Genomic DNA, 15572 nt, shown 5'->3' with positions numbered 1-15572 from the left:
GGGAATATGTGATTTGCAGTGACCCAAGTATCTGTTATAATCATCTACAGTTTGTTAGACATTTGCACTTAAATCTCAACTTTGTTTATGTGCCAGGTGCTGCTCCCAGAAAGCAATGACCAGGATTATGATGACGATGATGATGATGGTGTAGATGTGCCTGATGGTGCCAGGCCTTCCTTGGGCTTAAGAGGAGGACCCTGTGGTGATACTACTCCTCCTGAGGCCTCTGACAGCACCAGCGAGGATGACAACCATCTCCTCTCCACCTCCCTAGAACCCAAATATTTCTCCCAGAGCTTCCAGGAGCAAGAGGATTCAGATGATGGGTGGAACCACTGTCCAGACAACCTAGAGCTGGAGTTTCAAAAAGGTTTGACATTTAGATCAGAAGTTTACTGAGTTGATAATAAATACTCAGTCTTGATACATATTGGTGTCATGTCTAGCTGAACAGCACTGCTTTTCTCCTCAGGAGCCAATGCCACTGACGGTGTGGTGTACCAGAACGAAGAAGGGCAATGGGTGACAGACTTGGCATATTTTTCCTCTTTTGAGAAAGAGGTTGATGGGAAGACAACAGAGAATGTTGTCCAGTTTCAGACTGAAGACTTTGTTCCTCCCGGTACGTACTGACTACCCAACTCTTATTCTAATACTATGAAACTGTACTATAGTGTTTTTGTTTTTTTACTAAATACTGTTAATGGACAGATACTTTTACCTCCTTTTGCAGGTGATGCTATGGAAAAGATTGTGAAGGATCAAGAGGAATTTGAAAAGGAGAATCAATTCATGCAGGTATACAGTTTGCAGTTATCCCGTTTTCAGGCTTTCAGTTCTTATTGGCTGAATCACACCCAGTAGTGTTACCACACACTAAAGATAAACAAAATCCACTCAGACTATATTGTTCGTCATAGTCCAGTGAACATGCATGACTTAAAGAATTAACTAATGATTTAATTGTTTTGTGTTACTGCCATAAGAGAACTCACTAACACACAACTACAACTCTCAGCTATGAATTTCAGTTTAAAGCACAGGCTCTTGTTGTTCTTGCAGGAGGAGCAGATTGAACCACCCAGCACCAACACCACCATTCAGAGTGACTCATCTTGGAAGGTCCCTGCCAACAGCCACATCCTAATGAGGGCTTCCCAGGTGTCCTCAGAGTTTAAGCAGGGGGACCAAAGCTACCTGCGACTCTCTTTAGGGCAGTTTTTTGAACAGCGCTCTGAAGCCCTGGGCTGTCTGGGCAACAGTGATGATGTAGATGGGGTTAAACGGGTCAGTAAATGTGCTCTCTTTGCTTGGTACTGAAAGTTAAAATGTACTTTCTCTCTCGCTCTCTTTTGGAGACTTCATGTTGAGTCTGCTAAAGAGTTAACTCACAAATATAGCCATAGGTGGGACTTGTTATGGAATAAAGTTGAAGTTGCATTCATCTGTGCCTCTTTACTTAGTTTTTAAAGTCCTGGGAGGGAACTGTAACATGTATTAAAAGCATGTTCTTTGTTCCTTCAGCCATCCTTTGGCTACATCATTACCTCTCCAGGGAAGAGGGACCCGTTCCCGCTGCTTCACTCCTCAGGACTCTCATCCAGAGACGATTCTCCTCACAATGACACCACAGAGCTCAGTGAAGCTGACAAAACACTCAACCAAGGTGTGTTCACAGTATTGTTGAGGCAAAGGGATCTCTCCTTTTTTGTTTTGTTTCTCTCCAGATGATTTTCTGTGTAATTCTTGATTCTTATCATCTTCTTGCAGAGGACCTGGACAAAACCTTAGAGGCACCAGGTGAAAGGATATCACCTAAAGGTGATACAGATCCTGCACCATGTGCACAAGAGGTACAGGGGTCGTTTTCATATTTAATATTTAAATAGCTCTATGAATCAGAAGGCTGGCTGTATGACAGACATATAATCACTACTCCTTTTTTTAGGATCACACTGACCGTGTTGCACTGCCTGACCACAGTGAGGGCTCTGGCTCTGAGTCAAGCTTGGGTAACCAGAGCTGTGTGTCCCCCAACAATAATAGCAGCCATCTTATGCTGAGTATCAGCACAATAGCCTCAGCCATTGCAGATGCATCCATCAGCACTGACCCGTCTCAGCTGGCTGCCATGATCATGGAGCTGTCTAAGAGAAGTAGGGCGAGGAACCGGCCTGCTGGACCGGCTGTCAGCTGCACAGAGGAACCACACCCAGCTGAACATGTAAGGCTCTGAATGTTATTCAGACAACCTTGATATATAATGTGTGTATCGTCAGTTGGTTATTGCCTCAAACAAATGCAAAATTATGACTCCATTCATGTTTCGATGACTGGAAGTTTCATATAAATGGATTATAACATAGTTAGGATCCAGGGCTAGTGCTCAAAACCCAATATTGCATGTTATGCCATAGATTCATCCTTCTCCAGCTTTCATAAAAATGTCTATCACAACATTTAAAAAAAAATAAATGAACCGAAAATAGTTTGTTAATTAGTCAATGATTGATTCATTCTTTTGGTCACTTTTCAAAAAACTTCTTTTTTTGCTAGTATCAGCTTAATAAAAGTGATTTACTTTCTGCTTTTTTCATTTTTGAGTCATTTCAAAAGGAATTTCTTTGGGTTTGGCCTTTTTGGTTGAACAAAAGGATTTGAATATGTCATCTCAGGCTCTAGAAAAAACAACAAAATAACAATTTTCATTATTAATTAATTTGCAGGGTTTTTTTTGCAGATTGTTTTCTTGACGAATCGTTTAGTTGTATGGTCTATAAAATGACAGAAATACCCATCACAGATCCCCAGAGCTCAACATGATGTCTTACTTTTTTTCCCCCTTTGTCGAAACCAACAGAAAAACCCCAAAATATTCATTGTCCATCCTCAAACTGGAGAAAATAGAACCAGTGAATGTTTGGCAATTCAATAAGACAATTGATTATCAAAAGTTTCATATTAATTTTCTTTCAGTTGATTTAATTGATTGTTTCAGTCCTTCAATCTTAGGACTTCAGAAAAAAACTTTGTGGTGAATTATATAAAATACTTAAATTATGATCAGGATCTGGAATTCATTCATTGATCTGTAGTGGAATCAGGCAGGGCTCAAAACGTCATTAAAATAATAGCTTGTTTATTTGGACGCATGACCTTTGAACTTCCTGTTGAAATGTTCATCTTTACTAATTAAAAACCACTGATCTCCTGTCTACTTAGATCCTGCCTGAGGCAGACCAGAGCGTTATGTTGGACACACTGCAGAGGAGCACCTGTGTTGGAGAGCTGAGCGCCTTTAACATAGAGAAGTATTTGAAACAGGCTGACGTGTCTGGCAGCAGTGACGCTTCGGTGGCACACACTACCTTCGACCTGACCGGCTGGGCCGATAACCTCAGGAAATCTCAGAGGAACCTTCAGGCAGGATATCTGGAGGAACAGAGCAGCTCAGTTCAGCAGATGGAAAGCAAGACTCAACAAAACCCTGCAAGTACCAAAACAGAGGATACAGTCACAAAAGGAGACACTACATTAAACACTAGCTCATCTGCAGCATCCCTTTCAAATGCACTACCACCCCATAATAATAGTGATTCAAAAAGAAGCTCTATTCCTCGCCCTCGTACATCATCCAGCTCCGCCAGAAGGTCTGTGGGCTCAGGGCAATCTTCCACACTCAAGCCCCCCGCAGACAAAATGGCAGCATATGATAAAGCTGCGTCCTCTGCTACCAAGTTTTGTGTTTCCTCAGGCAGGACCCCCACAGAAAATGGAATCAAGCCAGGAGAACTGAACCCACAAGCATCCAACAACATTAGGTTTTCCTTAGAAGCTTCACAAAGGAGTGATAAAAGCCCTGCTGCCTCACCTGGCGTGCCAGGAACCTCCCCGGAGCGGAGGAAAGGGCAGTCAGGCCTGCCTTGTTTTAAAGGTTCCTCTCAGCCGACACAGAGGGCGAGGAGCGCAGGCCAGCAGCAGTATGACAGACAAAGTAACTCTCCAGAGAGGAAAGCCCCTCCCAGGAGTGTCACAGCTGCTTCTCTGTCACATAGACCTGTGGAGAAACACGTGGGCTTTTCTTGCCAAAACAGCCAGCCTCCAGTAGACATTGCATCAGGTGAGTAAAAGCCAGAAAATGTGATCAGTATACACTTTCCTGTACATAATCAGCAGAGGAAGCCCCTGTGAGAATAGTGACTTTATGAACCTGAATGTTTAATGTTATTTTTGTTTTCTCAGAAGTGCCCAAGGGTTTTCCTGAGCCCTGTGCTGAGGAGACACAAACACAGTATAACTTCAGACCGTCCACCTCTCCTCTTACTCAATCGTCTCCGTGTCAGGCCTCTCCTCCCAGTACTGATAGGTATTGTATCACATATTGCTCTGTTGTCTGGTAGAATTTGCCATTATTTATCTGACGTAGAGATCAGACATTTGCATTCATGACGTTGTTCCACTGTTGTCTTGTCTTCACAGTATGGTGTCGCCTTCATCGTCCAGTGGTGGTCTGCCAGACAAACGTCCAAGTCTTGACCTCTCTCCTCAGTCTATCTGCGAAAGCCCGAGTCTCAGCAGGCTCACATACATCTCAATGAATGAGAGCACTGTTATACCTACACCAGAAAGGCCAAAGGTACCACACAAAATCAGATATCCTAAATAGACTAATATACTAACCTGGAGTGTTCTCATTACCACTCCACATCATTAATTATTATTATTATTATTATTATTATTATTTCAAATTGCAATGTCAAATATTTACAATGAGCACATTATTACTGTAATGTTGTAAGTGTCCTCTAACTCTATGCTGCACTGTGGCAGTAATGAGATTATTATTGAACATATGATAATACCATGTGATTTTTAAAAAAGCAGCCCAAAAAACACAAAAGGGTAACACTTTACTTAAAGCCCTACTATTAGCATTTACAAGCACTATATAAACAGTTAATGCATGATTTTAAACACACTATAAGCAGATTGGTTTGATTAGAAGTGTTTCTGTGTAACTCTTCCTTTGGTCACCCAAAGCTGTACTTAAAATGTTTAAAAATGTTAAAGAAAAAAAAAAAAAGAGGGAGACTTCAAATAAAATGTTGCAGACAAAAGTTATGTTTTTCTTATTTTTCTTTTGTGTCACTATTATAGTGAATTCGGTATTGACCACCTGTTGTTTTTTCCTCTACAGAATAATTGTACCATGGCACTGAGCACCACCATAATCAGATTCAGTCCAACCCCACCTGTGGAACCAGAGTCTAACCTGGACATTCTCGGTTTGCCCAAAAGCCTCGACCAATTGCAACCGCATCACTCTAAAAGTCTGGACCCGCTACCTCCACAGCATTATAAAAGCCCTGAGCACTCCCGCAGTGGTTCTGCTCTGAGCTGTACCCGCAGCCAGAGTGAATGTAACTACCACTGTCCTGGGAACAGAACAGCTGATCTCTCAGCAGGCTGCAGGAACCACATTCACCCCTCTGAGTCCAATGTAAGGCAGCTCACTAAAGTGGACTCAGGTTATTGTAGCAATCTGAACATCCAGCAAAGTAGCACCGCCACAGCTCCTCACAGCACCCAGCAGTGGGGGCCTGCTACCTCTGTGTCATCGTCTGTGTATGCTGGTGGAGTTGGCATGCCTCCGTCCTACTCATCAGAGGGACTTCACTACGTGCCCATCCCCAGCTTTAAACCTCAGTGTCCTGGCTTGATTGACCATCCCCACCAAGGAGATATGCAGTCCCTCCTCGTTGGACGCTCTCTCTTCAACTCTCAGCTGGCTCAGCAGTACTTAGGACCTGAATCTCAATTACACCCTGGTGCCTATCATGTGGGATCAACTGCAAATGGTCTCTATGGTGTGTCCTCTTCAAGCATGTTGTTTTTTTCTTAAAGTTGCTGAGTTAAAACAGTAGTAATGACTCTACACTAACATTTGGCAGTGTGATGTTTAAACCTACTATTTCACTATTTCTTTCCTCAGGCATGCCCAACAGTGATCTAACAGTGAGACACGTCCAACCCACATCAGCCCCAATGGGGATTCCTGGTGCTGCAGGGTCCCATCACCTTCCTAGATCCAATCAGAGCCAGCAGGACATGGGAATGATGGGGAAATCCTACAGTCAGTACGGGGCAGAGCCACTGATGACTGGTGGTCTTGAGGAACTGAGAGGTAGCAATGCTCATGGTGCTCAATATGCAGTTTATATATTTTTATTTATTATTTATAATGCTGAATATTGAGTCTTTACCTACGTTATCTCTTCTGCATTTTCTTGTATCCGTTTACCTCATTTCATTCATGTCCTCCTCAGGTCAAGTGGTTGTGCCAGAGGAGCTGCGGTTCCCTCACGCTTGCTGCGTAGGTATCGCTTCACAGACATCCCTCAGCCTCTTCAACCCCTCCGAAAGATGGCAGCAAGTGTCGATCACAGTCACGAGCTTGGCCATTGACGGAGAGAAGGTGAGAAGGTTACCACGGACTGCTCATAGCTGCCCATAAAAATGTCACACAACCAATTCAACAAACATGAGAATTCATTTCATATCAGGCAAAACTGGCCAACTAATCACTCTATTTATTTTTTTCTTTTCACTTTTGCTTCCATCTTCCATGCCCTACAGGTTGATAGCTTGCCGTACCAGTGGCTGATAGTGAAGAACAAGACGATCATTGGGCCTAAGAGTACAGAGGACCAGAAGGTGTTGTTCATTCCTCCTCAGGCTGGTGTGTACCAGTGTGTTCTCAGTGTTTGCTCCTGGCCTGCATCCGCTGAGACAGAGGTGGCTGCCAGGGCCACTATCTTTTCCAAAAGGGTGGTGCTGTTTGCTATAGCAGAGAATCCTGCACTAGAGGTGAGGGCCTCAGAAATCTAAAAAAAATAATCTGAAATAACAAATTCAGGCAGTGTTTGTGTAGAAAGATAATTTTTAGATGTAGATCAATACTTGTCCTCACCTTTACTAAAGGTAATATTGATTCTCAGGTGGAAGTCGGCAAATCTGGCTGTCTGGATTTTGGAGATCTGTCCATGGGCAGTGCCAGATCCCTCCCTCTCAAAATATTCAACAGGACTCATGCTACAGTACCCATCCGACTGGTCATCAGTGCAGTAAGTCAAAAGACACACACACACACACACACACACACACACACACACACACACACACACACACACACACACACACACACACACACACACACACACACACACACACACCAAAGGGATACAGTGACATCCAGTGGCAGGGATTAAGTGTTTGTATCATACAAAGGTGTAAAGACTTCTCTAACTGAGTGAAATCTTTTTTATTTGGGGAAATTGAACTTGTTTTAACATTCTACATGTTATCATCTCTCCTCCAGAATGCTACAGCATGGCGATGCTTCACCTTTTCCAAGCACCCTGTTACCATGACATCTGAGGCAACACAGCAGGCTGGTCACATTACCCCAGTGTCCTCTCCCTCTGTAATGAATCACGTGATGCATGCCACCTACGGAGAGGTAAGAGTTGCCAATATCTTACCAACTCAGTCAGCATCTCACTCACCTAACTCCATTATTTCATGCTGCATGTTTTCGTCTACTGTTTTCTGTAAAGCCTAAGTAATACCGGTATTCCCCTAAAATGAATCAGTATTTTTTAATGAAATCTGAAAGAAGGGATATCAAGGTGTTATGGATAAAGCAGTTTCACAGATCCAAGTCACTCCTCTCACAAAATGTTGCTTTCTTTTGTCCAGAATCCAGAGAGCTTCATGGTCTGGGTTCACTTCAAGGCTCCTCAGAAGTACACAACCTCTTCAGGTAATCAGCCGTAATTGAATATACTGTATTTAAACTGAACTTAATGGATTTGAACTGTTTACTACGTTCATATTAATAGCAATGGTTAATTTCTAAATGTCATTTAATTTATAATTATTTCAAAGCATTAGATTTTTACAGATGGAGTCAAACCCAGTTATGTTCTGCTAACCCTGCTAACTCCTTGTGGTTGTGCTTGTCAGGAGAGCTTGGTCCAGCTGATGAGTACTGCGCTCGGGTGGACATTGAAGTGGACTCTCCTGGTGCGAGTCATGTGATCAGGAGTATTCCTGTCAGAGCCAGGTCTGGAACCGCAAGGGTCCACGCTCCAAAAGACCTGCAGGTAGTCAAGCTGCCATATGGCTGTTTTCAGACTGATACAGTGAAGCTTCACCTGTAAAACCTACAACAATAGTACAGAAAAATCATGGATGTAATTATTCAAAGGTTGGCTGAAACTATAATATTCTCATTAGCTTATTATTAATGTTGACTTAATCATTGCACTTATGAAAGGCCGTGAATGTTTACACTATTTAGAACATTGAGTTAAGTTCTTGTCATCTCCCTGCTTCAAACCAGCCCAGTCAAACATATGCAGAGTTAGCCAAATGAAGATGAGATGCTCTAATCCATGTTTTGATTAAAGTAATGAGTCTAATGTAGAAATGGCTAACGAACCAACTAACAGTACACCTGGCCAGTCACTGGGTGCTTTCAGTTCTGGGACTGAACTATTCACTGGGGAGCTCCCCTGAGAACTACATACCTTCAGGGGCTTTTTTTTATGTTTGCTTCGAACCACCAATAGATACACTCAAGTGATGCAAGCCAGTGGTTGGTACACCAATGTTATGTCTGCATGAGATATAACTTCAAAAACAACAAGATGGTGGATGCCGTGATCAGAGCTGTGTGTTTTTTGTGTGTCGTAGATTTTATGTTCATAACAGAGTTGGAAAGGAGACGTGTTTTGTTCCATTTTTTTTAAAGCAAAAGGATTTTAGTAACTACCCTGAAGTTGGAGCTAAAAAGTCTCTTAACACATGTCTCTAAGAACTTTGTTTGTGGCAGTTGTCGACTCATTATGACTGAAAGATTTTGTACTAGCCGACCAGCATGAGAGAATCATACAGAGATGCTTTTAATCATCCCCAGTGAGTTAGCAGTGACAGGTCTGATGTTAAATCCTGCCACATATGACCACCTGAATGGATTTCCATGCACAAGCTCTTAAAATGTTTCAAATCATATCCTACATCTATGTAGAAATTCAAATAATCATTAACACATATGGTTTTAACCTTTTTTTTAATCATCATATTTCTTTTTTTTTTCTTTTTTTTTTTTTTGGCCTTTGTAAAGTTGGCAGTGAACTGTTTTGTGTGCTTCCTTTGTCTAGACTGTCAGCCTGTGTGCTCCGCTGGGTAAATCTAGTCAACAGACGCTGCCATTAAAGAATGCAGGAAACATTGATGTGCAGCTGAAACTCAAGGTAATTCTGACCTTTACTTTTCTTATTAGATCTGGGGTTTGGGTAAGCCTCTGTGACATTTTGAGCTCAGACTGTCGCACATACAGTGGGGATTCAATGATATTTTTCTCCTGTTCTTCTCTCTTCTTTCTTCTTTTATTTCTCTCTTCTTTTATTTTTTTTACTTTCTCCCTGTCTGCTTATCTTTTCTCTTCATCCCTTTTTCCATTTTCTTACTCTTTTTCTACCTTTTTGTTTCTTTTCGTTCCTCCTCTTCCTCATTTTCTGTCCTGGTCCCACCCTTTCTTGCCTCACTGTACTCCTCTTTTTTTTTTTTTCATTTCTTTTTCATTGCAGTCTCACCAACATTCAACATATTTTCTCTTTGCTCTTTTGACCTTATCACATCTGTTCCTTCTTGTTTTCCTCCTGTGTTTATAGAGCAGTGATGCTGAGGACTGTTTCTTGGTGACACCTGATGAGCTGACTCTCAGAGTGGGAGAGGAGCAAGGCATTGTTGTGTCCTTCAGGGCAAACGGCAGCAGGAAATACAGAGAGAGGTATGAAGACAGTTGGTGTTACTGCATGTGCTTAAGTTACCCAGCTGGGCAACAACCATATTTCTTCTTTAAAGTCCTGTAAATGAGAAACCACAAGTTCATCCATTCTATAATAGGGGTTGGGTATTAGATAGATCTGGTCACATGTTTAGTGGACATCTAAATTCATTCTTTGGGAATAAATTGGTTCTGCTTGTTGTGTTGCAGCCTTCTCACCATCTTAGTGCTGCCGTCAGGTCCTCAGTATGAGGTTACCCTGAAAGGAGAGGTCGTCTCAGAGGACTCTGGGAAAGCTGCCTTTCCCCCTGCTGCTGTCTTTGGTTCTGGTCTGGCCAATGACGTTCCACCAATTCTTTCTAACAAACAGTTCGTAGCCTGGGGAGGAGTCACTCTGGGACGAGCTGTGTAAGCAACTTTGCACTTTTTCCATTACTGTGTGTCTTATGTGGAAACAGAAAAACACTTTCAAGGTATCAATTATTAATTTGAAAGTAATCAATAAAAAAACTCAAGGCCCACCGGTTCCTCTTATTCTATTAAAGCTGGTATAATGTTATTTATGAAAAGGGACAGACAATGTCTACAGGGAGTGTTGTTCCTCAGAAGCTATTTCAACATAATGCACAATTTATTTATACTGATTGAAAGGACAGACAGCCGTATTACAGTGTTTCCCCGAGGATTTTAACCAGCAGCGGTGCTGTTCTGTGCCCACAGAGCCCACAACACCAGGACCTGTATTTGCGCACAGTGGCAGTAGAATAACTTAAAACTAGCTTAGATCTGTTCCAGATAGATTTATCCATGTCCAGAGTCATGTGTGAGTGATCATTTACAGGAGCTTTTACCATCGGAAGGGCTCCGATGGTCCAGATAAGTGTCATTTTAATAAATGTCAAATATGAAATGCCTCAGCACAGTCAGGGAGGGGTTGAGGTCTTGGACCATTATCATGACAATATTTATAAAAAAGCAACACAGTTTGTAGTTTTTCATAATACAGTCTAACATTAATTTGCAAGAATGAAGTAAGCACTATGTCCTGAAATAATGCTAATTGAGAACAGGATTAGAATTAAGTTATGTGTTTAATATAACTAAACATTGTTTCTAGAGCAGCAACAGTAAAGTCATTTATAAACTGAATGATATACCACTGGAAACAAAATAACAGTAAAGTAAAATATACTATATTCCTGACATGAAAATACTGACTGAAGTTTAGAAAGGAGAAAGTGTGTGTGGTTTGCGATTGTTATTTATCATGTACAATACATGTCAAATTTCAGCAGTGTTGTTCATCATTTAGCATTGGTGCTACGCTGCTAGTGAAAGCACTTAGGGGGAACAGTGGTATTAAAGCCAGGGCAAGTCAAATTTATTAGTATAGCATATTTCAACAAAAATGCAATTCAAAGTGCTTTACATAAAACATAAAAAGCATCAAGGCAGCATATAAAAACAACAAATGGCAAAATAAGAGACATTTAAATACAATTAAAAGTTTTATGGTAGAAATGATCAAAAGAAAAAAAAACATAGAACAGTTTCCACAGATCAGACAGTCTGAGTTGGCCATCCTACACAAATGAAGACATTTTGATAATGACTCATTTTCAGAAACACCATTTAAGCAAAGTTTGTCAGAGATAATAAGTTTGACACAGAACACCTGCACACTATTATCACATAACCAACAGCTGTCATTGTTTTTCAGCCAACAGAAGCTGGTTCTAAGGAACAACTCGACCAACGCCACACAGCAGCTGCGCTTGCTTATTCGTGGTCAAGATCAGGACTGTTTTCAGGTACATTATAATGTTTACTTCAAAACTTCTCAAACTTTTATATTAATTTCAAGTGTATTGTGCTTTTAAACTTATTTTCTTTGTACAGCCAGTTTGATCATGAAGGCACATGTAGCAAGACAGAGAAGAGACCTATATTGAACACCTTAATATGGCAATATCTGCATTTTCTCATCTAATAAAATAGAAATATTTACACTCATACCACTCTCAGCATGGTGAAATGTTGTAAAGTCATTATAGATTGCATTTTGACTAATTACCAAAGATGTTTCTGCTGCTATAAAGTTCAAATGTGAAGAATATATACTTGTGTGTCTCAGCTCCAGAGTATGTTCAGTCCTGAGGAGCGTCTGACCCGACACGGGGAGCTGTCCATTCGTCCCAGAGAGGACGTGACCATCCACCTTCTCTTCGCTCCCACCAGGGTGGCCTGCATGTTGGCCAAGCTGGAGATCAAACAGTCTGGAGTCCGTCCTTCACAGCCAGGAGTCAAATTCACAGTGAGGATGCTTTTTTCTCTCCATTGAATTCTCCCTTCTGCATCTTTTCTCTATTTTTTTTGTCCTATTTGCTTTCAGTCCTTCTATAGAAAGGCTTGGGCTATTGGCTCCGCCAACCAGCTCTTTGCCCCATCTGCCAACTTAATAATAATAATAATAAATCAAACTTATATAGCGCTTTATGCGGTGCTCAAAGACGCTTTACAATTTCCCTATTTCCCTATTTAAAGCTATGAAACAAATGTTTATAAGTTATAAAAGGTTAAAAAACAAACAAACAAAAGAAGACAAAAACAAAGGTTAAAACATGACGAGTCCAGTGGGAGCTAGGAGTTGAAGGCTAGTATGAAAAGGTGTGTTTTTAGTGCAGATTTGAAAGAGGAGAGGGTTGGGGAGATTTTGATGTGAGGGGGGAGTGAATTCCATAGGGTGGGGGCAGCAACAGAGAAGGCCCGATCACCCCAGGTCCGGCACTTAGTCCGGGGGAGTTGTAGCAGGTTGGCAGAGACGGACCTGAGGGATCGGGAGGGGGCGTGGTGATGAAGGAGGTCAGCAAGGTAGGGGGGTGCTAAGTTGTTGAGGGCCTTGTAGGTGGTGAGGAGGATTTTAAAGTTGATTCTGTGTTTGATTGGAAGCCAGTGAAGTTCACGGAGGACAGGTGTGATGTGTTCTCTGGAGCGGGTACCGGTGAGGAGGCGTGCAGCAGAGTTCTGGACGTATTGGAGTTTGAGGACTTTGGTGGTGGTGCCGTAGAGAAGACTGTTGCAGTAATCGAGCCTTGATGTAATGAAAGCATGAATGAGTGTCTCAGCAGCGGTAGTAGACAGGTTGGGGCGGAGGCGGGCGATGTTTCGGAGGTGGAAAAAGGCGGTTTTGGTGATATGGTTGACATGGGGGAGGAAGGAGAGAGTGGGATCCAGGATAACTCCAAGGTTACGGATTTTGGTGGAGGGGGTGATGGTGGAGCCGTCAATGTTGAGGGAGAAGTTCTGAGTGGAGTGGGTGAGGGAGTCAGGACCAATGATGAGAACTTCGGATTTGTTGGAGTTGAGTTTGAGGAAGTTATTTTGCATCCAGGTCTTAATGGCAGTCAGACAGTTGGAGAAGGTTGAGAGGGTGGAGGCAGTGATGGTTTTGGAGGGGAGGTAAAGCTGTGTGTCATCGGCGTAGCAGTGGAACTGGAGACCATGGAGACGGAGGATCTGACCAAGTGGAAGCATGTATAGAATGAAGAGGAGTGGACCAAGCACAGAGCCCTCGGGGACACCGTGGATGAGAGGAGCAGTGGCTGATTGGCAGTTGTTGATGGCAATGAATTGGTGTCTGTCGGAGAGATAGGATCTGAGCCAGGAGAGGACGGTGCCAGTGATGCCAAGGGTGGATTGAAGACGGGAGATGAGAATGGAGTGGTGGATCGTTTCAAAGGCAGCACTGAGGTCAAGGAGGATGAGGATGTTGAGGGAGCCGGTGTCAGAGGATAGCAGAAGGTCATTTGTCACTTTGAGGAAGGCAGTTTCTGTACTGTGTTTAGAGCGGAAACCAGATTGGAAGAGGTCGTTTGAGTCTAGGTAGGTGATGAGTTGTTTGGTAACAACACGTTCGAGGATTTTTGATAGAAAAGGCAGATTGGAAATGGGGCGGTAGTTGTTAGGGGAATCAGGATCAAGGCCGGGTTTCTTTAGTACGGGGGTGACTGATGCAAGCTTTAGGGAGGAGGGGACATGGCCAGAGGAAAGAGAGGAGTTTACAGTGGTTGTGATGAGGGTGGTGAGAGCAGGGAGAAAGGCCTTTAGAAGTGCGGTGGGAAGCGGGTCAAGGTTGCAGGTTGATGGTTTCATGGTTGAGACTGTGGAGGAGAGATCAGAGGAGGTGATGGTAGCAAAGGTGGAGAGGGATTTACCAGTGGTTAGGGGGGGCCCAGGTTCGGGACATGGAGCGGGGTAGGTGGTCAACTGGCTGTGGATTGTGCTGATTTTGTCACTGAAGAAGGATAGGAAGTTATTGCATTTCTCAACTGAGAAGGAGTGTGAGATGGTGTCCATTGGTTTGAGGAGTGTGATAATGGTGGTGAAGAGGGTCCTTGGATTGCTGCTGCCAGACTGGATGATTTCAGAGTAGTAGGAGGAGCGGGTAGAGTTCAGGGTGTCTTTGTAGAGCTGTAGATGTTGTTTATACATTTCCTGGTGAACAGTAAGACCCGTTTTTTAACTTAACTACCATGGGGTCAAGAGCTTTCAGCCGATCTGCCCCCCGCTTTTGGAACTCTCTCCCACCAGACATTTGCACTTCGGACTCTGTTTCCACCTTTAAATCCCGCCTGAAAACGCACTTATTCACAGTGGCATACTCTGTCTCACACTAACTATGCAATCATGTTCTTGCTTATTTGTTGCACTGATGCACTTTATAGTCACATTCATATTTATTTCTTTATCTTTGCACTAAAATGTACCTGATTTTTAATGTTTGATGTACTGTTGTCGTGTTTTTGTGCCTTGTAAGGTGTCCTTGAGTGCTTTGAAAGGCGCCTTTAAATAAAATGCATTATTATTATTATTATTATTATTATTATAAGTAAAATTTGGCGGTTGTCTTCGTCAGATTCCACTTTCAGGCTACGGCGGCACCAGCAACATCATCCTGGAGGAGCAGAGGAAACAGGCGGACGGCTATGTGGCCACACTGACAGACATCGCTGTGGGGCGTGTTAGCAAGGTTTGCCTGTGTGTGAGGAACACCGGCTCCAGAGCAGCTTTCATCAAAGCCATTGCCTTCTCAGATGTGCATACCCGAAAAGTAATGGAGCCTACTGTCATCAGCCTCGCCCCGTCACAATTTGTACTGAAGGAGAGAACGCAAGAGGTAGGAGAGAGGATACAAGACACTAGAACTCATGTTTAGCAGTAAAACCTGACCTTGCTTTTCTCTTAGCTGTAGTTATAGTTTATTTTCTTGCTCTGTTTGTCTTATGTATGCTAGAATATGGTCACTAATTATGTGTGTGTTTTTCAGGTGATTACTGTGCTCATAAAGTCCACCAAGAGAGAGCAGAGCCTGTGTCAGTCAGATAGCGCCCTGCTGGCTACTGTCTTGCTGTTCTGTGGAGATGAGGTGTCCAGGCAGCAGTACAGAGGGTGAGACCTTCCAACACTTAGTTTATTTGTTTTCATGCTGTTTAAGTAGCCGTGTCAGCAGTTTGATTCAAAGCTGTGATACAGTGAAACATTTCCTGATGAACGAATCCTGTGAGTCTCTCTGGACTGAAGTGATTGTATCAATCTCCAGCATGACAGCACCGCTCTGTGTTGCTGTAACTGTCAATATAAATTAGTTTTATCACTGTGTAAAATGAGTTTGTTGTCCTCATGAGAATCGGTGCAGATCTGGATAATGATTTTACAA

The 15572-nt window shown here is 42.7% G+C and overlaps 1 protein-coding gene across 4 annotated transcripts in view; it reads left to right on the top strand.

Annotated features, from left to right (window-relative positions):
• Positions 1-15572, top strand: part of cep192 (centrosomal protein 192) — a 33735-nt gene that overhangs the window by 7379 nt on the left and 10784 nt on the right. For 3 of the 4 annotated variants that reach the window (XM_062422664.1, XM_062422661.1, XM_062422662.1), the window contains 25 exons: positions 97-373; positions 476-625; positions 737-801; positions 1066-1290; positions 1528-1669; positions 1774-1856; positions 1952-2227; positions 3226-4123; positions 4246-4369; positions 4483-4639; positions 5201-5870; positions 5996-6187; positions 6330-6478; positions 6640-6870; positions 7002-7127; positions 7382-7522; positions 7762-7825; positions 8029-8168; positions 9228-9320; positions 9741-9859; positions 10067-10264; positions 11577-11667; positions 11991-12170; positions 14772-15032; positions 15183-15304. In XM_062422664.1, the coding sequence (XP_062278648.1) occupies positions 97-373; positions 476-625; positions 737-801; positions 1066-1290; positions 1528-1669; positions 1774-1856; positions 1952-2227; positions 3226-4123; positions 4246-4369; positions 4483-4639; positions 5201-5870; positions 5996-6187; positions 6330-6478; positions 6640-6870; positions 7002-7127; positions 7382-7522; positions 7762-7825; positions 8029-8168; positions 9228-9320; positions 9741-9859; positions 10067-10264; positions 11577-11667; positions 11991-12170; positions 14772-15032; positions 15183-15304 (5174 nt within the window). The remainder of the gene's footprint in view (positions 1-96; positions 374-475; positions 626-736; positions 802-1065; positions 1291-1527; positions 1670-1773; positions 1857-1951; positions 2228-3225; positions 4124-4245; positions 4370-4482; positions 4640-5200; positions 5871-5995; positions 6188-6329; positions 6479-6639; positions 6871-7001; positions 7128-7381; positions 7523-7761; positions 7826-8028; positions 8169-9227; positions 9321-9740; positions 9860-10066; positions 10265-11576; positions 11668-11990; positions 12171-14771; positions 15033-15182; positions 15305-15572) is intronic. The other variant, XM_062422663.1, reaches the window with a different exon arrangement.

The sequence above is a fragment of the Scomber scombrus genome, chromosome 7 (assembly GCF_963691925.1).
Source record: "Scomber scombrus chromosome 7, fScoSco1.1, whole genome shotgun sequence".
NCBI lineage: Eukaryota > Metazoa > Chordata > Actinopteri > Scombriformes > Scombridae > Scomber > Scomber scombrus.
Note: the sequence above shows the minus strand (reverse complement) of the source record. Positions and strands in the feature narration are given on the sequence as shown.